General features: G+C 40.7%; 2 protein-coding genes across 5 annotated transcripts in view; one reads left to right on the forward strand and one right to left on the reverse strand.

The window, feature by feature from the left end:
* The window catches only part of KIAA0930 (KIAA0930 ortholog), a 56461-nt gene extending 51428 nt beyond the window's left edge, over positions 1-5033 (forward strand). For both annotated transcript variants that reach the window (XM_056482506.1, XM_056482507.1), the window contains exon 10: positions 298-5033. In XM_056482506.1, the coding sequence (XP_056338481.1) occupies positions 298-338 (41 nt within the window). In that variant the 3' untranslated portion in view covers positions 339-5033. The remainder of the gene's footprint in view (positions 1-297) is intronic.
* A 4501-nt stretch (positions 5034-9534) lies between these two features.
* Positions 9535-26959, reverse strand: NUP50 (nucleoporin 50). 3 transcript variants are annotated; one of them, XM_056482503.1, is made up of 8 exons: positions 24960-26959; positions 22197-22275; positions 21329-21412; positions 18586-18781; positions 16526-17185; positions 15252-15330; positions 14111-14229; positions 9535-13429 (listed from the first exon to the last, which is right to left on the reverse strand). In XM_056482503.1, exons 1-8 carry the CDS (start codon positions 25049-25051, stop codon positions 13227-13229), a joined length of 1512 nt encoding a protein of 503 aa, XP_056338478.1. In that variant the 5' UTR covers positions 25052-26959; the 3' UTR covers positions 9535-13226. The 3 variants fall into 3 exon arrangements, with proteins under 3 accessions (XP_056338478.1, XP_056338479.1, XP_056338480.1); XM_056482504.1 differs by having other exon boundaries at positions 24956-25037; XM_056482505.1 differs by lacking the exon at positions 24960-26959 and adding an exon at positions 24506-24660.
* Positions 26960-27309: the final 350 nt, after the last annotated feature.

The following is a 27309-nucleotide window of genomic DNA, read 5'->3' on the forward strand; positions in this document are numbered from 1 at the left end:
ATTGCCCCTCCCTGTCTGACATATGTTGCTTCATCCCAGTATAAATGATAGTAGATCCACTGGCCTCTCCATATGATGGGACATATTTGCAATTAGTCATCCTTCAGTTCCTCCCAGGTGCATCCTGATTAAGTCACATTTTAACAGGCGAAGCCACGTACTCATTGTGTTTTAGATTCCTGGTGGGCTGTGCCACAATCCACACTTATATCTCCAGTTCCTCCTGCTTTCTGGTGCTGTGGCTGCTTTCAGGAGCCTCTTGAGTTGGCTGTGTCTCTGTTTCTCTCCCATGCCCAGATATCCTGGAAGTGCGGCAGAAACCAATCCTGATGACATAGCAGAGAGCGGGCACTGCCTTGGAGCCGTGTTGCCAAGTGCCTATGCACAGCGGTTTTCCGTGCTAACACTACCATCTAGTGTCAGGAACATAGACCTCCGCAGGAAAAAGGGAAGTCCAGGAATACCAGCCGATCAAAAGTGCCTCTTTCTTCCTTCCTCTGCTGTCACACGCCGAATGCCCACATCACTGGAGTGTTTTGACTGGAAGAGGACTTTCAGCAAGATGAAATGAGAAGGGGCTGTGTTTAAACCAAGTCAACACTTTATGGACAGTTTGCTACTGTGTTTACTTTCTAACTAAGAAGCCAACAATGTGTACAGAATGTGCTAAACTTTATATTCTTTGGGAGAAACATTCTAAGAATTTCATAATGATGTGCTATTGGACATCACTCCATAGACTCTGGCCATACCCTCTCCTTGTCTGATCGGCCGTGTGTGAGCACGTGTGTGTCTGTATGTGTGTGTGTGTGTGTGTGTGTGTGTGTGTGAGAGAGAGCAGCTTCCTGCTAAGGGAAGAAAAGGAAAAATACACATTGCTGTTTAGGTATGTGCAGCAAGTCAGGTCAGAGCTTAAAAGAGGCTGAAAATGTTCCATTTTTCATGTGTCAGTGTTAGGACAGGTGAACTCTGCTAACAGATTTCTGTATCTACCAAAGAACAGCAACATTTTCATCCTCAAGAACTGGCTAAGAAAATGAGCCAGTGAAAAGAAGGCTAAAATGTGCTGCTATAGTAAAGCTGAGGTTCATCTCCAGTACTAATGCTGCTTATCTTTCTCTCAGCTGAGTCAATACCAGTTTGATTCTAAAGTGAAAAAACAGGAGATTGTAATCAGTCTCCAAAGGCCTAAAACCTTACCAGTAACCCATCGTCCTGCATGCACTGGACTTGAGAGCTTGTAGTCATCCTTGTGTAGTCTTTGTAGCCAAGGAGGGCATGGGAGCTGCTTTATGGTCAGGCAGCTTGCAGCCAAACCATCTTTGGTTGTTATATGCTGAAGCATATAGAGCTTTCTTGAAATACAAACGATGGAAATGTAATTCTGTTCTGAAAAGTGACTAAAAATTGCATAGTTGGAGGTCTGAAAATGGTGTGTCAGGAGCTCTCAGGAAAATAGCCTTATGTTTACACATGAAGTTCAGCTCTCTCTAAACAGCAAAACCAATGTCCTTGACATTTGAAAACAGAATGATTGAATACTGAGGTTACTGTGCTCTGGCTGACTATTTGAAGAGAGCCAGTACATAGCTGGGTCTATTTAGTGGAGGGAGTGGTGTGTCTCTTGGGGCACGTGAGACTTCAGTGCATGCACAAAGGGAGAGCAAAGATGCCATTTTTGTCACTTTTCAGACTCTGAGCACCTAAACCTGATGCTGTGGCAGTGCTCTGAGCCTGAGCCTGGTCTTTCCCAAGTGCTTTGTTGTTACTTTCACAGTAGCATCTAATGACTTAACCTCTCAAATAGGACTTTCTGCTTTTTTTTTCCTTCAGGCTAGATTCCATGGAAATAGCTCCACTTCAGCATAAAGGCAGACCAAATTTGCCCTTCAGGCCAGCCTGATGACTCCAGCATGGTAAGGAGGTCTGTCTGTATTTGAGGCCAGGCCTGGAAGCTGTCATCTTAGCACAGCATGGCAGCCTTTCTTACACTGACAGCATGAGTGTATGACAGGGACAGCTGACCAGTTTTCACTTGGCTTCAAATGTGTTGCAAGGCATTCGAAAAATGTTCCCTGTGTCATTACCAGCACAGCCACTTTTCATGCTGCAGCCTTGGAATGTTGCCTGTGGTCTGTGTGGATGTGAAGGTGTTTCCATCATCTAACCTGGTTGCACCAGGCTTTCTCCCTGAGCCTGGGGAGAGGTGGAGTCCTCACTCAGCAGCTGAAGTGCCCTCTCAAGGAAGTTGCCAGGCAGCCTGGGTGGGTACCTGAGATCCCACAGGTAGTGTACCTGGCATCAGTCAGTACAAATATTCTCTCTTTGCTGAGAATTAAACCACTCCTCAGCTAGAAAACAAGCCTCTCAATGTGCTCCTTACTCTGTGCTTTCATACTGCTGGACTGGGCAAATCAGTGCTTGGATTTCCTTCAAATGTTCATTGCAGAGGGAAGGGAGAGAGGGTTCACATTTGTACTAATCATGACAATTGATACCTTTCAGTCAGGCAGCCAGAGGAACAATGTAAAAACGAAGTGTATCCAGATAGGACCCTCAGTGGTAGGTGCCTGGACACTTCTCAGTGGACAGGAATTTGTAATGCTCCCTTGGTGTTGTGTATTATGTTTAGGTGGCTTAACTGTGTGATTTGAAAGACTGAGAAAATCTTGCTGTGTAAGATTTCAGAGCAAACGAGGAATGATTCTAAGCGAGTGCATTAGTTTAAAAGCTGTGCTATGGAAGGTACAGTTTAGATCCTACATCTGTGTTTCAGGAGGTATCATCTGCTTTGTTACATGTATGTGGTTGGATTTTGATGTCTAGTGTTTGAAGGGCTGTAAGGTCCTGAAAAAAGTAAATTTATTTCTTGTATCTTGCTAGTGGGATATGCTATAGGTACATTGAAGACTCACCTTTTCTAGTAGAAAAGGACTACAAGTATGCCCTCGTGGACATCCATGAAAAATAGAGGTCAAAAAGTCTACTGAATGTCAATAGTGCTTTTTTGGAAGCAAAGATGTGTCATATTCTGAGTTATTCCTTCTTTAAACAACTGTCTTGGCCAGTGGTACCCAATTTTTGTTATCCAATTCCACATTTTGTTCTACTTTTAATCAAAAGTTTTGTTTGGGTCAGGATGGCACAGCCGGACCCTTAGCAGGCTATTGCACTACATCAAGAAAGAAAAGTGAATGTTAGTAAGAACCTCTCACCTTATTAATTTGGACCGAGTTTAATTCTGTAGCTCCTAAGCAGTAAATTGGATTCAGCCCCTGTTGGCCATGGAAGTAATTGCTGCAGATGGAGCTGGCATGTCCTGCAGTGCCATGAAGGCTGTTTGGCTGCCATTGTCTTAATGGCTGGAGCACAGTGGGTTTCATTAGTTACGCTGATGTTTGAAGATGCAGCTCAGTTAACAAATTTGGGAAACTTTGCAGAACAGCTTTCTTTCTTTTTGGAATTCTGCCATACCTCATTGCTCAGTTAATTCTTTCCATCCTTCTGCCTATTCACTCCCTCTGGAGATCAAGACTTAACACTCAAACTCTTCATAGATTTTGTATATTGATAGATGTCAAATACAAGGATGTGAATCTTTTTACCCATAACAAGTTTTTCACTGCTATTGATTTAACAAGTATAAAAAGTTTTGTTGTGTTTTTTGTTTTTTGTTGTTGTTGCTATTTTTAAAGAAAGCTCTTAAATAAATTATTTTGTGCTAGCTGATTATTGCTTTGACTTAGAAACCACCATGTATATGAAATTATGTTCTCTTATTGCCAGGACAAGGCAAATTCCAAATCTCTTTTTAAAAGAAGATGCTTTTAGAAACTCTTGGAGTCTTTCAGCTGTCTTGGCTAATCCTTTTTGCGTTGGTTCCTGTTCCTTCTCTTTTATTCTCCTGGTCTTCATTGTTTACAAGGCTTGGGCATGTTGGGTTCTGGATTGCTGTTAATATTTTTATAGTTTTCTATTTCTGGGCATGCTGTGCTTTCCAGAAAAGAGAATTGTTTGCACAGGTGGCTTTTCACAGTAATATATTTTTCCCGAAGTATTATTTAGACACTGAAGTCCTTGGCTCCGCAGACAGATTTCGTCCAGCAGACCCTCATGTACAGAATTGCATCTGGTCACTGAAGTTCTGTATGGATGTGGAAACCAGGGAAATAGACTACACTCTTAGACTATTGACCTACTTCTTGCCAATCATTAATTTTTCCTCTTTGAGATGATTGCTGTATTTCGTAGTCTGAAGCTTCCATATTAAAGACAGATATAAGAAAAATCTTCAGAAGTGCCTAAGCCCTGTTGTTACCCAGTGGGGTTTAAGAACAAATTTTTATTTAGAAAAATAATTTATTAGTCCTAAATTCTATCTGTGTTGTATGTAGCAGTGTCAAGAAATGACAAGTTTATAGTTCTTGGATGAACAGTGTCTCTCATATGAATTCACCCTTTGTATTTGAAAAACTCTCATGGTTTCCAAAGGTCATGGCTGAAAGCTCTGGAAAGTGGATTTCCTGTGGTCACAGCAATCAGATGTCTGCAAATGCCTTACACATTCTGCAAGGTATGACTGCAAGTGTGTGGTCCTGTAGAAACTCTGTGTCAAAAATAGGTACAGTAGAATCCAATGAAAGGCATTGTGATGTAAGTAGCTTTTACACGAAACCTTAAACAAAAGACTATTTTACACCAGAATGTTGCTGTTTGGATACTTAGTCAAGAAAATACAAGTCTACAAGCAGGTTGCAATGTTGAACGTTTTCTGTGTAAATATATAAATATTCTCAGCCTAATTTTATCAGCCTAACACATGTTGCATGGTTTGGGTTTTATTTGCCTCATCGAACATTGGTGTTGCTTAAAAGGTGATGGGTTAAAAATTGTGCTGGCACTGTACTGATCCATGTGAACAAAGAGCAAGGAGAACGTTGTGCACCAAAAATAAAGTTGACTGTGCTTATGGCAGCAGTGAAGAAAGTGTTGGACCCTGCAGCAAATAAACAGACCTCTTTAATGACCATGAACTCTGTTAGTGGTGTTTTCTCTCTACTGTGCCTGGTGGTGGTGGAGTTTGGATGTATTCCTTCCTGGTGGCAGGCACCAGTGGTGGAATAGTTCTCCATGGCACTCGTGTAGGCATTGTCAGATGGATACTCATGTGGCAGAGTGGCCTCATTGCTCTTCATTCTGATTGCACTTGGAGCAAAGCCCAGCTTCTGATTCTGCTAGGGAACCTCTGAGTGATCAGTCCCTCAGGACTTGACATTGGATAAGAGGGAAGAAGGGAAACGTCAGTGTAGTCCTGAATTTGTTTACAAAAGGTTTTTGTTCTTGCCTTTAGAACAGTCCTTCTAAACTGATCTGTGGCTTGCTGTAAATTGATTATGTAGTCATGAATCTTTATGTTTGTGTATAATAGTGAGGACTGATAGCTGTAGTGGTTTCTTCCTGATTAATTCAGGAAGAACTTCAATGCAGGTTTGCCCGTTGTCACAAAAATGAGATTGTGTTTAGATCTGCACTGCTTACACTACCTTGAATTGTGTGTACTTGCAGGGATCTGCCTTCATTTAAAGACATGCAAGGCTCTGAATCCTCCCTCTCCACTTGATTTTTGTGACTAACATTTCACAGTAGAAGAAACCTGCAGAGGATTTTTCTTTCTAGATTAGTTAAACACTCCTTGAACAAATGTTACCAGCTATGTCCACAAGTTGATGTGCTGATGATTTCATTTTGAAGAATCCCAGACCAGGATGTTTTATGAATCCATGTGGTAGGTAACAACATTTATCCTAAGCCATGTGTGATAGCTTGGAGACATGTGGGATATTAGGGAGAACTAAAACACAGAGCTTAAGAAGAACAGCATGTCTCAGTTCTTTACATGGATATTTGAGCAGATTGTTGGCAGTGTTGTTTTGTGACTGCTCATGCAACTGAGCAGGAATCTTAGCTGGCTGGGAAATACTAAAATACGGCTTTGAAACAGACCGATTTTATTTTTTTTTTTTTTTCTTTTTTTTTTTTTTTTTTTTTTTTTTTCTTTGAATGCTTTAAGTTGAAAGGTTTCAGAAGCAGCCATAATGGAGAAGCATTATTTAAATCAGTACAAAAGGGAAAGAGCAGTAGAACCTCAGGAGTGGTAATAAACCTCCCCTGCTTGGTTAGTCTTTCAAGAGTTTGGACAGGAAATTGCTTTGGGCAGCCAAGTGAGCTCATGTTCTTTGGTCCTGGAGTTTTGTGTCCTGCCTGGCCACACCTAGAGAGGTCTCCCAAGAATTACCCTAGTATTACTTGGCACATAAGTTCATCATCAAGGTCTGATTATTCATAGTAAAATCACACTTTGGAGATTAAAAGAAAATTAGGTATCTATGTTAGTAAACCGTTACTTGTGTACTGTTGTCAGAAGTGTGTTGTTCCTGAAACTTTGTAATGAAACTTTGCAGAAAGGAAAGGAGTAAAATGAAGGAAGATTATGGGTCTGATTTTCCATTAAGTGTTGATGAGAATCTGGGAGGAGCTGATGCTACTCAATTAAGAAAACATTAAAATACATTAGGGAAAACACGAGTTAATTCAAACTGTCCCAGGCTTGGTTCCTCACAGAGGTAAGTATGAGATCTAGTGATTTCATTGTTGGAAATAAGTAATTTATGGTTCGTTATGCCAGGAAACCCTTCCCCAAGACAAACTAGTTGGCTTTTTTCTAGCAGGGTTAACGTTGGTTGAGGTAGATGATCCATTCTTTTGTTCAGAAAAGACAGAAGAGTTTGTGTGCACAAACAGGATTTACTTATGTGAGGCACGTGCCCTTCCACTGCAGAAGATAAAGCTGACCTGCCACACAGCTGTCCTTAGATGGTCACACAATGTGTACCTCACCTGCACAGAAGGAAGGATCTTTAGGCAAAACCTCCTGGTTAGAACATATTAGCCTGAGGGGTGGGAGAGAGCGAGGATGTGCCTGTTCAGCAAACAGATGGGGCTGCTGCTGCTCCTGGGCAGTGTGAGGATTCTGCTGGAGCTGCTGCATGGATGGACTTGAGGTAATGGCATAAATGTTCAAATAATAGATGTGCAGATAGTTAAACTGCATGTTCCTGAATTCACTTCAAAGAAACTGTTCAAAGGAAAATGGGAATAAACTGTTTTAAACCCTTGTTGAAATGAATGGAACTGGCTGATAATTTTCTGAAATACAACGTCTTCCTGCAGAGCTCAGTGGAGAGCACCTACACAGCAAAAAAAGCTTTGTCTCAAAACATGAGTTACAGCTGCACTAATATTTTCCCTGTTACCTGTTTATGCCAGCATTCAGGTGGTTCTGGTGATTCATGAATGAGTATTTCACAATGTGCGCTGACTCATCCCATGCTCTTCCACCTCCCATCTCCCCTAGATGTGGTTATGATTGCAGTTCTGCTTTTCCTGCTCGAGCAATATTGCTATGGAGATTCAGCAAAAGCAGTTTACAAGTCTACAGACTTTCTGAAGTCCCACACTCAGCTTTTAATTCTGATGCAACCACTGTGTTCATCTAAACCCTACTGGAAATAGTGAATGCCTTAAGCCTGCACCGAGTATAGGTGCTTTCCTTTGCTCCTAAAGGACAAGAGAGTTGCCAGAACCTACTCTTTCATCACTGCAAGTGTCAAACTAAGTTTTCCTTTGAGAAATAGAGTGATAGATGGATCATCAAGGAGCAAGAAGAGTTATTATTCAAACTTGGTTGTCAGCAAGAGGTGGGAATGGCATGCTTCTTGCTTTGGGTGTCTGTGGTTACCCTGCCCAGCACAGGAGATCAGCACAGGTGTCATTTCTGACTTCTCTGTAATGGTAAGGAAACACAGATTACGGCCAAAGTAAGTAAGTTTGGTATGTGAACCACCATTTTCTTTTCAGTGTTAGAAATTTCTTTTCACAATGAACCATCTGCAAGCTTTCACTGGAATTGCCATCAACAGAATTGCTATTTGTAGGTGAGAAGAATGCCCCAAAGTGTCCACTAGTCCAGGTGGGGCTCAACCATAGTTTAGACAAAAAAGTTTGTAGTGTATTATGTCATCCATGCTATAAGGTAGTGAACTAAAGTCACACTTCTTCCTCAGAGGAACTACCTGAACAAGAAAATTCTGTTCATATCTTTGAAACCTCTGCAGACTTCCAGAGATTATGGATTTCTTTATCTCTCAATGAAAGTTATGATGTTCCTAACAGCAATACCCACTAAACTGATTATTATGGGTATTTATTCTGATTACAATCCACTTTAATTGTAATCAAAATAAATATCCATATGCAGGATGCGCATATGCAAGTAAGAATTTCTAAACAAGTGTGCTGTCTGAAAAAATGAGCAATATACAAACCTAACAGAAACTGGGATAACTATATTGATTACTTCAAACTGTAAATTCTGCTGCTTCTTTATTCACCTTGTACAGCCTTTGGTTCCTTGGTGCAACTGCTGTATTTCATGCAACTGACTCAGCTTCATATGCTCACAGTAATATATTGTAGCTTGTGCAGAGGCTTGCCTTGCAGCCATCATCTCCTGAATAATTAAGTTATCCCAGCCCAAACCAGCACACTTTCAGTTCTTGCCGTGCTCTTCACATGAATGGTTCCAACTGCTGCATGGTGTGATTGCTCTGACCTGCAAGGGCATTTAACTGCTGGATCAGGAAAGAGCCTGATTTTGGAGTGTTTCATTTTCTTAGTCTTAGATCTGATGTCTTTTGCATGGTTGCTTTTGGCCCTTCCTCTTATGCAAGTGATGAAATCTTTAGTGATTAGCAAAACACTAGGCATCAGATGTTCTAGATTACCCCAGCTAAAAAGAAAAATAATTCTGCCCTTGAGAACTGTTACTTTGCTTTTTCTTTATGGCTATCAAAAGCTTGGGAGACTCTAAATAGTCATGACACTCTTTTTAAGTAGAAAGAATAAAGAAGTGTCCAAAACCTGGAATAATGTAAACATACATCCCAAGTGCATGAAGTTGAATTACACTTGGCATGGCAAGTCTGTGGCAATTTTATTCAGTGGGGGTTTTGGGTTGGTTTTTTTTTTTTCTTGTGTTTGCAAACTGTCACAAACCAATGAAGAAAAGAGTAACTTTGGCCTGGCTTTAGGTTAGTGCCTCTTGGCAAGGCCTAAAGTTCATCAAGTGTCATCAGGTAAACCTAGATTATGTGGCTTCTAAATTCTCTAATATTCATGTGGAGGGTTTAGAAGTCAGTCTCTCTACCAGTAACTGAGCACAGGTGTTCCGTCTGTCCTCCAAGGCAGCTCCAGCTCCTTGCTCCAAGCTGGCTCAGCTCACTGACCTTACAAGGAGGAAGCATTTTGCTGAACTAGCTCCAGGTTTCCAAGTCAGGAATGGGCAGGGCAGAACACTCCTCCTTTTAGTAGCACAATTTTCCAGGCAGGAGTTCACCTGCAAGCAACTGGTTGTACAATTCATTTTATTAAAGTGATGCTATACACTCAAAATGAAAGTGATTCACACAAGACAAATGAATCTTCCATTCATTTATTCACATTTTCCATGGATTTTTGTACATGTCCTCAGTGTATCAGAACTAATGAAAACATTAACGTACATGTTATGTAAAACTTAAGTATCCACTGAAAAATTCAGAGCATTTTGAAATCTACTAACAAATCATCACATTCAGCATTTTCATTGGATTTAGACTAGCTCATGCCACTTTAAATTGTTTCATGTCAGTTAATTTCTGCACACAGGCACCAGCTACAAAATTTTATCAAATGCAAATAAGTTAAGGCATCAGAAAGGAAGTCTTTAACGACAGTCTAAACGTTACAGTGCTGCAAAGGGAGCTGAACTTCAGTTTAATAGCAAAGCAATCCTCCTGATTGGTTTATGGTCTACAGGATGTTAATTTGAAAGTTTAATTGTTCATTGTAAATTTAATAAAAACTTTCATATCCATCAACCAAAAGGCCTTAGAGGAACACATCGTTGCCCTCCCAAGTAGATAATTTTGAATACATTGCCAAAAAAAAAAAAAAAACCAAAACCAAAAGAACCCCCCAAAAAAACTAAACCTTGAATACTGAAATTTAATATTTTAAAATAAAATTCAAGCCAACTGAAATAATCTCCCTTAGAAATTATTCTGAGAATTAAAAGAAGCAATCTGTTTATTTTCCAGCTGAAACTTCAAAATCAGAGGAGGAGAAATGGATAAGACACTCTAACATCTACATACAGCTGGAACAATGAAGGCATTAATTGGGGCAGAAACTTTCATCTTTCAGATCAGGTATCTGATATCCAGCTGTTAAATACATTACAAACCAAGACACAGGAATGGCTGAGTTGGAATTCTGATCAAAATTCTTTCCTTGGATAGCATGTGCCAGTTTGTTATGAAGGCAGCAGTACACTGATGTCTGTGCTCTCCATGAAATTTTCATTTAAGGCCTTTATTTCTATTTAACAATCTCTGGCCTTTCACAGCATTTCTGTATTTTAGTATTTTTTAGATAGAAACTGAAGCATCATCAAAAATTTCTAACAGTGCTGGAAAAGGACTGCTTTATACCTGAGCACCAAGTTTGTCAATGTGTGACTAACTTTTCCTGCTTCATAGTCCACATAATGGCATGGTCACCATGAATTGATGTTGATTAAAATCTGGTGTGCAGGGAAATTCTTCCCTGTTCTTTTAGAGGCAATTTCCCCCACATAAAATGTTCAAAATTGCATGTTTATGCATATATTTTACATTCCATGAAGGAGACATACTAATTTTTTACCTTCCCCTGGCTTTACTGATTAAATACATGCGGAGATGAATTCAAGTGTTACTTGCTACGATGGCTAGGGTAAGGTTTAATTCTTTGCAACACAATTTATTATTCTTCTACTTATTTTTCCATTCACTCTGTGCCTTCTGCTTAGAAACAGGCCAGAGGTGTATTGTCAGAATTGGGCCACATCCATGTGTGCAAAGTCCCACAGCTGCCCCTCCTCAGAGGCAAAGCGTAAGGAAAAATGTGTTAAGTTCAGTTTGTTGGTCCACATTTCTAAGGATGAAGAAAGAGTTCCAAATCCATGAGCTTTTGGAATCAAGCGAAGACAAGGCCAAGCTTTTATAGACAGAGCTGTTCTTTATGAGATGTACAACCAGAGCTCGGTCTCTAAATCTTTCTGTACAGAGACAGGGTTAAGACACTACAGTCAAAAAGACAAATGCAAAATTAACTGAGCCCTTGGACCACAGTCTGGACTAAACTGTTAGGCAGCATTCTGCTTTTCATTCATACACATTTAGAAACACCTGTCAGCTTTGGCCCTACAATTTAGGTAGCAGCAAGACTTATTTTTTAAAAAAGCATCTTATTTTAAGGAAAGCAATGTCACTGACTTTTAATGTTTTAAGTACTTAGCCAGATGCAAAAAGAAACCCCAAAAGGCACCAGTTCATTTTTCAAATATCTCAAATGGCATCTAAGCTCCCTTCACACTCCAGTGTTAAAAATGCAATTCTTATACACTAAGCATGGCTGAAATGTGAGTAAAGGCCTTCGTTTTTTTTTGGAACTTTGGTCAACAGGGCTATAGATAAAATCAAGATTTTCCTCCTTTTAATAAAGAGGGGGAAAAAAAGGCCATAACCTGAATTGTGCAGTGAATTAGGCCTAGAGGCCATTTGCTCCCCCCCCAGAGCAGGGGTGCAGGTGAGATGTGCTGCACCTCATCAAATGGTGTTATTCCTTGTTCCCTGCCCACAGGATGGCACTGTGCTGGATTTCCAGGTCACCTATATGAATTGTGTCACATTGACTTTCATTAAGGAAAGGGGTTTTTCTTTTCCTCTGTGTCACATTAGCCAGAGGCAAAACAGCATGTTTGTTCCATCTTGCCAGAGCTGATCAGTGTGACACATCTGAGAGCAGTTCAAGTTTCATATTAACATCAAGCTCTTGAGAAGTCCCAGAGTTGGAAGCAAAGTAGAAAAAGTTACTAGGGAAGGAGTTTCCAGCAAACATTTGAAAAAAAGAAAAGGATTAAACCACCAAACACAGTGACAAAGTTGAGAGCGAAACCAAGACCAGAATGAATGTTCTGATCCCCAAATTATTGCCACCAGGTTAATATTATTACAGCTGAAAACTATGTTTACAAATTACCCCATGCTCCCCACATGCAACAGAAAGCTTTTGCAAAAGCTGCACTCTGCTGCTTTACTTAATGCAGTGCAGCATAGCATTTTTATCACATGGAAAAATACATACTGACACGCATCCTTGTGCATGTGTCTCCTGGCAAGGGCCACAGGCAACAGAAAGGTCTTTAAAAGTCCTGAAGTTGGTTGGCAGAAAGAACTCTCTTCAGCAAAGTACCAGCAGCAGGACCAGTGCAGCACGTCCAGCTCTGCCTTGGCTGTGTTCCGGGACTAGGGACAAACACCTCGGAAGGATCACGTGGAAGCGCGACCCTTTGACCTGTCAGAAGCCAGGGGATGCCAGCGTGTGCAGGATAAAACTTCTTCCAGTTGTCTGCTTGTACTATATTGCACATCCTTTGCTTGTTGCTACAGTAAGAACAGAACTGACAGTTCCTCTGAAGGAACCACTACTCTCAACAAGAATAGGCAAGCAAATTCTCTTATAAATATCTGCAGTCTCTGAGTCCTGAAAGCACGTGGGTCTGCAAGGGTACATACCCAGCACAATGGAGATCATCACTGGCGGGGTGCAGTACTGTCACTGAGTCTAAAAAGTCAAGTCTCACCAGAATACAATAGACAAATTAAAAATCTATGGTCTATAAACAGTTGCAACAGGTAAACTTCAACAGACTCCCTTCCCAAAACAGGAGGCGGCTGCATTGTATTACAGTCTGTGAGGAAGCTCTGGTACCATGTTTTTGTACGCAGATTTCTGTCCATTTGGTTGACTGATGCTAAATTCATATACTCGGATTTATATCCATGTGCTTTATCCAGAAGAGGTCCTGCATTTAGATAGTGAAAATGAGGGAGCACAGTCCAAAACTTGTGTTCTATTAAAGCTTTTATTAACTAGTTTAGCTTTTCCTCACATCATTTTTCCAAAATTCCTGTAACAGTTCTTAATATCAGAATAAAGAATTAAATGTTCAAGTGAAGTTAGGGAAGAAAAAAAGAGCAGCAGCAGTTTGGCAATAAATCCTCAAATTACGGACTGCAACTTATTTAAGCCTCCTTTTTCTCCAGTAAGATTTTGTGCAACTCATCTGCATCCTCACTTGTTTTCACTCTTATTAGCATAGTGACAGGAACAGCTGGATTCTTCTCATCGATCGGTGGATTAGGAACACAAACTATAAGAACATTGTTTTTTCCGGTTCTTGTACATGGCATCTTAGACGGAATTAGAACATTCAACAGTATATTTCCTGCATTTGAGGAGGGGAAAAATGATGATTAGCCATTTTTAGCTTTTACTGCAATACAGTGTTAGTATAGGTACTAACTAAAGATTTAGGTGGTGTGAGGAAGGAAGGCAATTCACAAACATCATGTATGTCTTCTTCTTCCCTAAGTATCTGTTCAAGGCCATTGTTCTCAAATCCTTCCTCACTAGAAATAAGAAAATCTCTGCGAATACTGCATCCTCCTTTTTTAAATGGAGGAATCTGAATATCAAATTATAGCAGGGACACACAGGTGAAAGGGAAGGGGACAAGGGAGAAGCAGCAAATGAGGAATCCAGTCACAGTGCTTAGTATATGCCAAGTTACTCATTCTGACCACCAGACACAGTTCATATGCAGAAGCAAAATGTTCTGATACAGACAGACATGTTAATCTGGACAAACCAGGGTAAACAGGTACTTTGTATTGCCAAACATACACCATAACCTTTTACTTCTTGCACTGCTTCATGTGCTCTCTTTTATAATGCTCACTAGAGGCATCCAAGTGTTTGTCAGTATTCTAAATGATTTAGGAAAAAAAAAGTAGAAAGGATTTTACTAATTGTATCTGTTAATGCTGTGTAAAATAGAAAAAAGAAATTCCAATGCTTAGCAAGGAATTTTAACATCAAGACTTGTTACTGGGATAAATGTACTTACCTAAATTGGTATCTGCTCGTACTAAGAGTTGAGTTTTTTCATTTCCTGCTGGTTTTAAATGTAATGTTCCTACACCTTTTTCTTTAAATTCATTATCCTTTTTGTAGAACAGTTTGCACCTGTGGAGATAAAACAAATCCCAAATCCTTGTTCGTGCAGCCTTGTAGAGATGAAATACTAAGATATCTCCCAGATACATGTATCTATCTGACTCACAGTAACAGTAATCAGGATTTAACATGCTGTGAATAACCTAAATCTTTATTATTCTTGACCTTGTTTCATGTGCTAATGGACAGCACTTGCACATCAAAGAGAAAGTGAATTATTTCTTTCAGTTTTGAAATGATAAATGTATTACTTTCAGGGAAAAGTAAAAGGCAACCTATACTCAGAGTCTGTGAGGAGCAATAAATGTAGGCTACTTTTAAAAAACACTAATTAGAAAGCCATAAGAACTTGCTGTATATCATTCTGAAGTTCTAATAGGACTTTAACATATAATTTATAAACATTTTTTAATGAAGCTCTAATAAACCTAAAGCCATTCTAATAAAGTATCACACACTTTCTTTCAGATACAGCTAATAGCTTTTTGTAGCAGAAAAATTCTGTGCTGAGTGTCAAGCATACATGCAATTACTTGGATACTGAACATACTTTGAAAAACTGCTTCTAGTAGAGCCAATTTAATTTTGAGCTTAAAAGCACAACTTGTTTACTCCTTTATATAATAATAATACTAATCAGCATTTTCCAACTGAAAGTCTTATTTTAAGCTATGCAAATCCACCGGTGGATTTTCCAGCAGTACTGCATAAAATTTCTGTGGTAAAGGCCTAAGGTCCTACAATTTAACTGTAAAAAACCTGATGAAGGCAGAAGCACCTTCACTTGCAAAAAACCTGATCATATGTACAATACAAACTATTAGAGTTGTATCCAAGATACAGAAGTATTTTAGTAAGATCTTACACACTCCTGACTGTAATTAAATTTTTTACAAGTTCAAATTCCATGTGGATTCCTAACAAGCTTTATTAATTAGGAAGTCAGGAACATGTCATGAATTAGGCACTGCAGTGGTGAAGAATAGCATTATGCAGGTATTAATTTTATTTTCCAAGTTGAAGTCACTTACTTCTTTGAGTAGAAAGCATCATCTTCTTTTATTTCATTAACAATGACTTTTGGTGGCTCCTCTTCCTCTTCTTCCCCTCCTTTAAAATGGAAGTTTTAATATGTTAATATTGTGAGCACAGATTTGGCACTATATTGGAAGTCCCTTATGCCCACCATGGTTGACATGGGACACGTGGCCGGTCAGTGACAGCCAGAACATCTTTCAGTCCATGTGTACCCTGCAGCAGCTTCAGCTACAGAAAAAAATCATTACTTGCTTTTCATTCAGCTTTTAATGCAACTTCATCCTTACCTTCCATTTAAGTGGGATGAAAATACCCCATCCATACCAAACAATCAAATGCCAACAATATAAAGCTTAGTAAGCAAAAAGCTTCTGTTTGAACAGAATCAGTTTTCACATTTCAAAGACTATGCTCCACAAATGGGCTCAAGTAAGGCACAACAAAAAATACTTCCAAGAGCCAGGTTTAATTTGGGGGAAGGGAATTAGTTGCAGGATGACAGGTAAGAGAGTGGCAGATTATGCCTTTCCAGCCTCTCAGCTACTGGGATTTCTATCAGCCTATAGTATCCAGCACAGGCAAAGAGCAGAGTAAAGCTGTCTGGTACTATATAACTTTGTTGGCCTCCTTACAATTAAGTAAAATGGACTAAATTGTTCTGTATCTCATGCTTTTTACTGCAGGGATCTCTTGATAAACTACTAGGAAAAGTAGTGGAATTGAGAAGTCCAGCTCAAAGGTGCTTTATATCAGCTGCTTTAAATTCCACCAATTCAAGTCCTGTCCTCAGATAATATAGAGTATAAATCTGACAAGAATGTAAGTCTTGATAAGCATATACTTTTGGTGTTGCTTACATAAGGTTGGGTTCTCCCAATTAGCAGTATAATTCTGCACAAATTCAAGAATGATGACAATCACAGAATACAGAATTTCCTGAGTTGGAAAGGATCCACCAGGATCATCGAGTCCAACTCCTGGCCCTGCCCAGAACACCCCAACAATCCCCCTGTGTGAGAGTGCTGTCCAAATGCTCTTGGAGCTCTGGCAGCCTTGGGGCTGTGACCGTTGCCTGGGGAGCCTGTTCAATGCCCAACACGCTCTGGGGGAAGAACCTTTCCCTGATATCCAACCTAAACTTCCCCTAACATTACACCATGCCATCATCTCAATGAATTTAATACTGCATTTTTTTTAGTATTCTTAAGCCACATACACTCACAGCTGACCATTAAAATAACTATAAATAGAAAAACATAGAATTTACCTTTGTCATCACTATTGCCACTGTCTGTGTGGGTTTCCAGTAAACTGGTGGATGCTTCAGTGACAGACTTAGCCTGGTTTGCATCTTTTCCAAACAAACCTGAATTCCCAGGAGAAAATGAGAAACTACTTAGTGTTCCTGAACCAAGGGATCCCAAAACAGAACTGTCAACACTCTTGCCGAAATTCAACGAGACAGTTGATGTAGCTCCTAACAATGGGTCTCTTTTTTCTGATGCAGCTTCAGGTTTTTTGTCTGAGGTATCCTCAGTTTTGTTGCTAAACAAAAAAGTGGAGCCTTGCTGGAGCTTTGAACTCCCAAACACAGGAACAGCCCGCGGGCCAGGGGTCTTGCTGCTTTCATTCTCTGAGCCGCTGTCACTGCTGCCTCCATGCTGCCGCTCAATGCTGGCCAAATACTGCTCGTAGTCCCTGAAGATGGGGGTCAGGTCGCACAGGGGGTTGGTGTTAACATGCTTCACGATCCAGTCACGCACGGAGCAGTTGAGGGCAGCCAGCTGTTTGTGGTAGGTGCTGGAGCCATGGGCCGTGCTCAGTGTGCTGCCAGATGAGCAGGGCTGGCTGCCACCGTTGGCTCTTGGGCTCACGGCGTTTTTCTCAGCAAACACAGCAGCATTGGGACCATTTGACATTGGGGATCCTGTTACAAGAAAAATCACAGAATTAGAGGATATCCTGAGCTGGGAGGGACCCACCAGGATCATCGAGTCCAGCTCCTGGCCCTGTCCAGACAATCCCACCCTGTGCATCCCTGAGAGCATTGTCCAAATGCTCCTGGAGCTCTGGCAGGCCTGGGGCCATGACCATTCCCTGGGGAGCCTGTTCAGTGCCCAACACCCTCTGGGGGAAGAACCTTTCCCTGATATCCAACTTAACTTGTTTGGTTAATAAGCTCTGGTTTAAAAAAACAACACAACAAAATCACACAGATGATTTGCTGACCCAGTGAGAAACATGGCTTTTTTAACCCAGAAAGCACAGCTCTTTTAAAAGCCTAACTAACATGTTCAGTATTTCTTAATCAAATCACTCATCCTTACTCTGCTGAGCTCCTTCTTTTGGGTCACCACACTGTGCCTCAGGTACTGCCATGCTAGTGAGCAGATTCAAGTTTTAATTTAGAGAAGCAAGTTAGAGGTAGACAAAGTAGATGGAGCACACTAGTGTATGAAAAAAAAATCCAAAGACATCTTGTACAGAACATTTAAAAAAATATGTGTTTTATGTATTGCCAAAAATCTAACAACTTCAGCAAGCTGTTAACACTTATTAAATCCAAATACTCAACCTATCTCCTGCCATTTGTGCTTTAAACCACTAGCCCATAATTTTACAAGCTTTTGAGCACTTCTGTATAAAAACCCTAAGAAGCAAACTAGAAAAACTCTAATTGCATATTTCAGTTTCCCTTAATTTATTCAAGCTTACTAAAATCTAAGTTACTGTGAAGTTCAAACTCCACCATTTCTATTCTATTGCATGGTGACTCCAAAATTCTGTGGTGGCAGGATTAACACTTCTGGATCACCTGCACAAAGGGGCAGAACTAATACTCCCCAGAGAATTCCAAAGCACAAGAGCTTAACATGCCAAAGTACTTCAGATGTCTTAAAATGTAGGTATAATTGTAACAGATAAAATTCTAGTAAGATTGTCTGCAACATCAGATGTACAAGGAAAAAAAGATGAAGACTTCAGCTATGCAGCATGTATTTTTTGTTTAAATTCAAAGAATAGGGACATGTTACCAGATGCTTTATACCTTTTACAGCCCGTGCCTTCCATTTCCATGTGCACAGCAAACTTTTACCTCCAGAATTAGAAACCTGAATTTAGTTGCCACCTCTTTAAATTGCATGCATGTGAAAACTTGTCCCTCCAGCACTCTAAAATAATAAACCTTACAAAGTGGTATAAAGTCCCAAAACCTTAAAACACAACTATAAGATGGTCTAAATTTTTGTTTTTCACTACTAAAATAACCCTACAAATGTTATGACTGAAGGTGTTGATAAATATGTATGCTTATTTAAAACTTACCAAATGCTGATTGTGTTTCAGAGGTGCTCTTCAAACTGCTGAAAGAAGGAGTACTAGAGATACTACTGCTTCCATTAGACAGCCCTTCCAAAGGCTTTATTCCTGCACCATTACCAAATCCACTGAAGCCACCTCCTCCTTTTCCAGAAGGCAATATAAAGCCTTTAAACCCTTTAAAAGCTCCTCCACTTTCAGACTGAGGAGAGAAAAAAAGAGAGACAACCAGTTACATACATCTCCACACTAATTTTATCTCCACTTAATATTCCTGATATCCTTGGTTTATTTTTCCCTAGTTCAGCATGTCATTCCATGCATTACTGTGTCAGCTGTGCAAACAAAATTAACAGCTTCCTTATGACACACTCTGCTACTGTTTTTAAAAGACTCAGGTGTTTGGTATGAAAATAAACAGGCCTAGGATGTGCATACATGGAAGAGCTGTAGATGTGTTTGACTACCTATTAGACATTCACAGCATCTTGGTTTTTTTTAAATAAATACACAGGATTATGCAATTTTCAATAACTTTTAGCATTTACAATGGCAAGCAAGGGCCCAAAACTTTAATCCACTCATCACTCTGGACTCACCTATGAAACTTCTTGTGATTTACCCAAAATATTCCATGACTGATGGAAGATGCAAAGACAGACTGTACATGACCACAAAATATCTATCTCTGCACCTCTTTCATTACCCAGCTCTGATCACTGTCTCTGCAACCATATTATTTTATGGTATAGTTTCTTACATGTTTCTAAGAGACAAACTATGATCAACATGCAAATAAGCACTGCAACTTTTAGGTCTTTGGAGGTAATGAACTTTTACTACTGGAAGTGAACTTTCAGTGTCTCTGGGAAACCATCAGAGAAGAACTGCTTCCGAGTTTCATCTGCTTTTGCCATTGAAGAAATGGCAAAGCTTATAAATTTTAGGCTATATTTTAGTATCTGACCTTGTGGTTATGGGTCTCTTTGCTTCCTTGTGTGCTATCTTTACCAGTGCAGTCCTCTGCTTCTCATTCCTAGGTAGGTGTTTTTATTGTGTTTCTCTCTGATCAGTCCCACCTTTCTCTCTGGACCAGTTAAACTGCTGTCTTTTGCACTGCAGAATTCTGCTTGTTCCATGTAGGAACATTAGTAAGTTTCTTTACCTTTCTGTAATTATTTCACAGGTTGCTTACACAAGTTCAGTTGTCCCATGATCTCTTCTACATTTCAGACTTTGTGCAGCCTTTGTCCTGTTTTTGGCTGGCATAAGCTTAATTTTCTCCCTAGTAGCTAGTACAGTGATGTGGTTTGGATTCAGGGTGAGAATGTTGATAACACAAGGATGTTTTAGTTGGTGCTGAGCAGTGCTCACTGCAATCAAGGACTTCTCAGTGTCTCATGCTCTGCCAGTGAGCAGGACTAAAGGAGCTGAAAGTGAGCACGGCCAGAACAGTGCCCTGAACTCAGAATGTCATGGCCAGCACAGAAACTGGGAAGGGGGCGTGGCTGGAAGCAGCTAATCACTGCTAGTGATAGGATGAGGTCAGTGGGTAGTGAGCAACTGTCCTCTGCATCACTGCTATTTCTTGGGGTTTATTTAGTTCTCTTTTTGTTGGTTCCCTCATCATCATTATATTTCAATCATTAAACTGTTCTTATCTCAACCCATTTTTTCTGATTCTCCTCACCCCACTAGGAGGAAGAGTGAGGGGCTGCATGGTCCTTAGTTGTCAGCCCAGTCTCCTGACTACTACAACCCATCTGTTCCCATTCCTCATTCTGTTCTGTTTTTCCTATTCCATTTGCCCGTGAATCTCTCCTGCTCAAGATGTAGTTTATGGGTTTTTTTGCATCACCTCTTTTCAGTACAATCCTTTATTTAACTGTATGCTCTACCACATCTGTGGCTAAAACTACTCAAGGCATTAGTGGGCTAATGAGCTTCCCCATTTACAGTGCCTGAACTGCAGAAGGAAAACCAAAAGCATAGGAGAAGGCTGTCTAGCTGTGCCTAGTCCCATCCAATCCTAAAGCAGTCTGTGTAGCAGGTAAAGCTCCAGGCCCATTTCTAACATGATGCATGCCCTGTTCAAAGGATGTCTAGGAAAAAAATATATACAACAAAGCATTTATCAAGGATTTCTGAAAGGACAACAATTTGACTGGACTGGGTTAATGCTTTCATAGCAATTAAACCTGTAACAAAGGCCAACCTCCTTTCAATTTTCAATTTGTTACTAAAAAGAGTAGATGGCACTAAAGCTCTTGACAGGGAGGGAGAAAAAAAAAGGAGCAGCATTTCTTAACAACACATGGTTTTCATCCTAAGACCAGCTTAGTATTTGGGTATTTACTAATATAGCTTCTGAGACATCCCTCAGCCCTCCAGTATGGATAACTAATAAGCCTGCATTTCCATATTTCCATGTCCGCAAAAAATGGAAGTAAAGCAGTAAAAATGCTTTTACCCGTTTGCAAACTACACTGTGTCTGAAACACTCTTCGTTTTTACTTCAAAAATATGCAAGAACACCCTCCTCATCCAGTCAAACTAGTATTTTCTTGCCTTAGCCTTATTCTTAGCATGGAACAGTAAAGCTGAAGTTCACATGCACATATGAGCTGGTGAGCTGAAATGGTAACTTTATTCAGCATCACTACAAACCCAAGGAAGTAAAAACCTAAGCATGATCTTGTATTTTGTAAGTGAGTAAAACTCCAGCATTCATGTTCAGTGACTACATTACCTCTGACCCAACATTTCGGCGTTTTGCTTTTTTGATAGCTCTGTTCTTCAAGACCTCTTCACTTGCCACAGAGAATGTTCCGACCTTGAAGAGAAAGTCATGGAATCATTAGTGGAACACTCAAAACGCATAAAATGAAGGGATGGCTGAGATCTGGTTTTGAACACAGCTCTATCACTAGCAAAGACAGCGAATGGCTCAGTATTACCCCGCAATAAATGAGGAATTTAGGTTTTCATATATTCAAATTCCTGGAAGAGTCAGTTTTCCTTCTTACACTTACAGGCCTAAGCATTTAATACTTTTAGTCAGACAAAAATTAAACCAGTTTGTTTAAACAGGAGCCATAAGGAAGTGTGAGACATTTAAGGTGAAAATCTCTTTTTACAATCAGGTGAAACATACCACTTGACTATTTGCCTAATTCCTTTGGCTGTGTGGGGCCATTCACCAAAAATTCACACAGTTCTGAAATTAACTATTACTGACCCTCAAAAAAAAAAAATACTGGAGGCATACAGAGCATTTATCTCCAGAAATCAAATCTGCTTTTCCTGTAAGTTCAATAAATACCTATCACACATCTGAAGAGTCCAAAAGAATTTTAACAAGCCTGGGGTTCATGAAGTTTCTTTCCCAGAACCACTGATGAAATTTTAATTCTTAAAAGCTGCTTTGCTATACAGTCTGCATAACTGGAAGCTTGATAAAATAATTTTTAAAAATCCACTTCTATAAAATTATATTTAATTGCTACACTTTTAACCAGTTCTACTGTAGGTTTTATGCACAAGATACATAGCAAATGTAAACAGCTACTCTACTACCTGCAGGGGTGTGTAAGGAGAGAACCTAATGTGTATTCTACCTCTTCAGCTTCATCCTCCTGGTCCCAATTTCGGTCAGTCAGTTCCTTCTCTGCAATTCTCTTTGCCATTTTTCCACACCTGCATAAAAGAAACAAAAAAAGCCTAGAAAAAATAGCACACAAACTAAATTCTAAATAGTGATCTTCAATTTGTATTCTTAGAACAAAAAACCAGGAACTGCAGTTCATGTAGAAGCAGGTCAAGATTGGAATGACAACTGAAAACCAAGGGTTGTGGCAAAAACAATCAGCAGCACTTGAGATTATAGTTGTGGTGATCAGCCATATTCAATCTTAAATTAAAGCAATAATATAAATGTACAGTTCAGTTATGGGATACATTTTCTTCAGCAGCTAAAAAATTCCTTTCAGAACCGTAACTCATATACTCTCATTCTGAAGGACTACAAAAACCCCAAAGCTGTGGTTAAAACATTCCATATTCCACTCCACACAGCTGCCTCAGGATACCCATGTAAGCAGCAAGAAAAAAGTAAGTCACTTTATAACATCTAAAATAAATACTAATGAAGACCTGCTGAACCAACTGAGCAGAGAGCTTAGTTAAGACTGAAGACAATGCTCTCCTTTAAAAACCTGGCCTGGTAGGCCATTAGTAATTTGAAAATAATTACAAATAAATGAGATTGGCTTTCCTACAAAGGACACTTAAGTCATGCCATGGATTTTAGAGCAACTACAGTAAGCAGAGAAATCAACATTCTCTTGTTATCTCTGTGATGTAAAGCAAAATCAGCTTTGCAGAAGGAATGCCTCTAACTGCTCTGAGTCCCATTTTACTAAAGTACAACTTATGAGCTGTGTACAAAACCAATAAGAGAAAGCATGGTAGTTGGATTCAATCTAAAAAACCTGGCAAGAAATTACACTATTGGTATTTTATATGAAAAATTAGGTTTTTTACTATGGTTATATCTTCTGAAACTAAATATGAAAACCTTCCAAAGCAAATATGTAGTTCTGTTTCAATTTAAATCTCAAGCAAGCACAAAAATTAAAACTCTTCCAAAACCCCCTTGGTTTGTGATTTAAGACCTGACCAGAAAAAATAATAATTAAAAAAAAAAAAAAAACCACCACAACAACAACCAACAAAAAAAAAAAAAAAAAAAAAAAAAAAAAAAAAAAAACCCCCAAACAAACAAACAAAAAACCAAAAAAAAAACAACTGAATTTCAGAGCCAGAAACTGTAACAATATATTGTTACAGGTCATCTCGTTTATATGTTGAAATGTTTTAGAACAGTAAATCCAGCAGTACAGTAGTCTTGGAGGTCACACATCCAAGTCTGAATTTTGTCTGACACACATCACAAATAAGGTCAAGTTACTACAGCTTCTGGAAGCAGAGGGACAAAAATTAGCCTGTGTATACATATTTAAATGCCTAATCCACACTGTCCTGAAAGTAGATATCCTTGCGTGATCCCTGGGAGACTATTTCAATTTAACCCATTGAAAAGCTAAAAAAGAAGCTATTTTAAAGTCACCTTTATTTAAATTATTGTTTCATTACTTTATTTTTATATAGATTATATTATATTATGTAATACATTTTAATCTTAAATTTTAACTTATAATAAATAAAAGTATTCTGTATATATTCTGTGTATATTCACAATATGTACATAATATACTGTACTATTATTTAAATTTATTAGTTTGATTATTACATTAAATATTTGAGTTATTAAGAGCACATTAACTACAAAGCCTGTCCTCCACCAAAAGAGGGAAAACCCTGTCGACCCAGGTTTCAGGTTCTCTACACCCGCCTGTGTTTACACAGTTTCTCTTCAAAAGCACTGCAGAGGATCAAACATACATTAATCTAACATGAATCTCACAGAGAGAACCAGAATCTATCTATCTATAGTGTATTCTACCCCCTGAAACCAGAACCAACACAAACCTACATCTGGTTGGTGCTCATCAACTCCACGAAGTTTCAGGAGCATGTTCTGAACAGGCTGAGATAGAAGTATTTTCAGAAACGTATTAAAGAAACACAGAATATGCTGAGTTGGAAGGGATCCACAAAGATTATCCAGTCCAACTCCTGGCCCTGCACAGACACTCCAACAATCCCACCCTGAGCATCCCTGAGAGCGTTGTCCAAACGCTCCTGGAGCTCTGGCAGCCTTGGGGCTGTGACCATTCCCTGGGGAGCCTGTTCAGTGCCTGACACTCTCTGCGGGAAGAACCTTTCCCTGATATCCAGCATAACTTTTGTTGGATTAACAAGCTCCTCTTGTTTAAAAGTAACACAACACAGATGCTTTGCTGACCTACAGCGATCCGCCCAGGAGCTTCACTGTCCTATTTAACGCAGCCGTTCGCAAGCGAGGCTTAGCTGGAGGTTTGCCGAGGGCAGCATCACCTGCGTGCCGAGGGGCCGAGTCCCCGCGGTGCCGGAGGGCGCCGGGCCCGGCGGTGTCGCTGCGGTGTCGCCGCAGGTCCCGGCGGGAGGAAGCGGAAGCCGGATGCCGCCGGGGCCACCCCGCGCCCCCGTGCCCGCGGAGCTGCCGTTCCGCTTTGGCTCCCGGCTCCGCTCCCTCCGTCCCGGGGACCGCGACTCACAGACCCACCTGCGCGTTCCGAACCCCATAAACCCGTGCTGGTACGACCCCCGCCCCAAAACCCCGCCGCCGCCCCGCTCCCTCCGTCCCCACGCCGCACTCCCGTGCGCGGCTCCCGCCTGTGCCGGGCCCCCGGCGTGTGGGACCCGCAGGACTCACTCACTGGCTCGGGCGGGCGGTTCTCTCCCGCCGCGCTGCGGGGCCGACAGGCGAGGTCTCCTCGCAGGCTGCACGGCCCCGGGGGGCGCTCAGCATTCCCCGCTGTGCCCCCGCTGTACCCCCGCGGCCGCTCCCTCTGTGTCCGCCGGGAGACGGGGTTCGGTGGGGCCCACACCGGGAACGCCGCGTCCGCCGCCGTCCCGCTCCCGCTCCCGCCCGCACCGCGCGTGCGCCCGGCGGGGGCAGGGGGCGGGGCGGGCCCGGGCGCTGCAGTACCGCCGGCGGCCGCGGGCGGCGCCCCCAAGGCCGCTGCGAGGGAGGGGGGCCCTGCTCGCGGCCTGGGTCACGTGATTTCCGGCGCGAGCTGCGGCCTTCGCTAACTGTCCCGGAATCGTCGGGAAAAAGAAACCCTTCACGTACGTCAGCCAGGCCTGGAGCCTCATGTGCGTGCCCGAGAGCATTTCGGCCTTCACACAGAAGCTGATAAAAAACTTTCTCACCAATTTATGCGTTTCTATCAAAATAATGTTCGCTGGTTCTAAATTATATAATCAATCCTTTCCAACACGGGAGGCGCCTCAGGGCGGCTGAGGGGCGGCCGTGCCCTGGGTGGTCACGGGCTATCGTGCGGGTCCCGCCTGCGCCCTCTTCCTGCCTCCGGTTCCCTTTTCTCGTTAATTAAAAATTTAAAACTGTTTCAATTAATCGGGATATTAATTGTAAGCAGTGTGCTAGTGTGTGTACTAGAGCTGTAGGAAAGCACAGTGCAGAAGCCTGCTAAGTGGTGGCTTGTTCCGATGATCATCGGGAATGCTTTCGCGGCCCGGAGGCGGGGGAGATATCCAGCTCTCTTCGGCCTGAATGCTGAAAATAAAGACGGTGATTTTGTCCCGGCGGGGGGCAGAGAACAGCAAAGAGAGCTGAAAGAAGAATCCAGCGCTGCCCTGCCGAAACACACTCTGTTTGAGTTAAAAAGGTCACTGCCCACATGATTGCATCACCACGGCCGCTGAAGGCATGAGGCTGTGACAGGCTGGCGGCTTTTATCAAGGGTGAGGCATTTCAAGTGAAAACAACCAAAGAAAGCCGAATACAGATATCATGCTGAAATGTAAGAACTGGGAAAAGAAAAAGGTCCTCTTTTTTTATTTTTTTTTTATTTAATTAAACATTTTCTCCATTGTTTGCACATGTTGCTATTCCAGAAGTGTAGCTTTTTTAATTACTTCTTCTGTCAACTCTTATTTATTGTAAGTCAGGTGCTCATAGCGCTGAATAGAAAGTCCATTTATAAAATGTTCTTTCAATAAGCAGTTTTCCAGGGTCACATAATAGTATTCCAGGCATTCCCCATTGATATTTTTTATATTTGTGCAGGTGCTTGGAAGGTTTCTGAGGAATACCTACCAAGTATTTTAACTGGAAATATGGCTGTTCTGTTGTATAAGGACTCCTGATCCACACAAAACAAATGAACTTGATGATTTCAGTATTCAGCCCTGTGTGGTAATACTGTTCCAAGTTAAAAATCCAAGTCAGGGTTGTTCAGTTTGGTTTCTGCTATCTCAGTTGGAAAAAGTCTGTGAAATAGGTCAGCACCTTTTTCTGTTGGCAGGTACCAGGTGACAAACTGACAAACTCAGTGTTGAGTTAGAGGTTTTCCTTTTGTCATTGTCTCTGGTTAGCAGTATTTACCTATCAACTGTTAAAAACCCAAGTGCCTCAAAATAACTATATTTAAAAGGCTTTGTTTCCCTGGATATTTGCGTCTTGCCCAAAAATTATAAAAGAGAGAATTAATATTTCCCAGCAGGGAATAGGATTTGCTAAAATGTCACCACCAATCTCCTAATTAGCCCCTCAAAATACCATGTTGTCTTTTGGTCTTCAGTGGGAAAGAATTTAAATGAGTTGAAATGAAATGGAGCTTTTTTCTTAAATAACAAAAGCAAGTATGTTCTAAACAACAAAAATCACAATTGCAAAGTCAGAGGTCATGTGGGAGGTCTTTTACAAAAGCTGCACTTTGAAATATCAACTGACTTAGAAAATTGAAAGTTGATGGAAATAATAGTAAATGCAATTCTTAGAAAAGGATTTATGTTTGCATTAAAATGAAACTTTTTGATTAATATGGGTAAAAAAGGGAAATCTTTCTCTTAGTGGTCTATAAGATGTGTTGATGCCAGCTGTTAATCTATTAATTTATGTAAAGTTAGGCCTGAAACCTCTTTCCTATATTTTCAATATATTTTTTCCAATCTGCTAAAATCAAGGTGCCTTGAACAGAGTTGTTCTCCCCGGTGAGGAGGATGCTGGATCCTATTTTTTAATACTCATGGAAGGAATGAGCA

Source organism: Oenanthe melanoleuca, chromosome 1A (genome assembly GCF_029582105.1).
Source record: "Oenanthe melanoleuca isolate GR-GAL-2019-014 chromosome 1A, OMel1.0, whole genome shotgun sequence".
Classification (NCBI taxonomy): Eukaryota; Metazoa; Chordata; class Aves; order Passeriformes; family Muscicapidae; genus Oenanthe; species Oenanthe melanoleuca.

Bases quoted from the DNA above. Each gene is read 5' to 3' on its own strand.
- NUP50 (XM_056482503.1), bottom strand. From the start codon at position 25,051: ATGCTGAGCGCCCCCCGGGGCCGTGCAGCCTGCGAGGAGACCTCGCCT. The intron at 21,413-22,196 runs GTAGAATACACA...TTTCTCTTCAAG, and splicing joins AGGAGGATGAAGCTGAAGAG to GTCGGAACATTCTCTGTGGC. The intron at 15,331-16,525 runs GTAAATTCTATG...TCCATTTTAAAG, and splicing joins TGGCAATAGTGATGACAAAG to GAGGGGAAGAAGAGGAAGAG.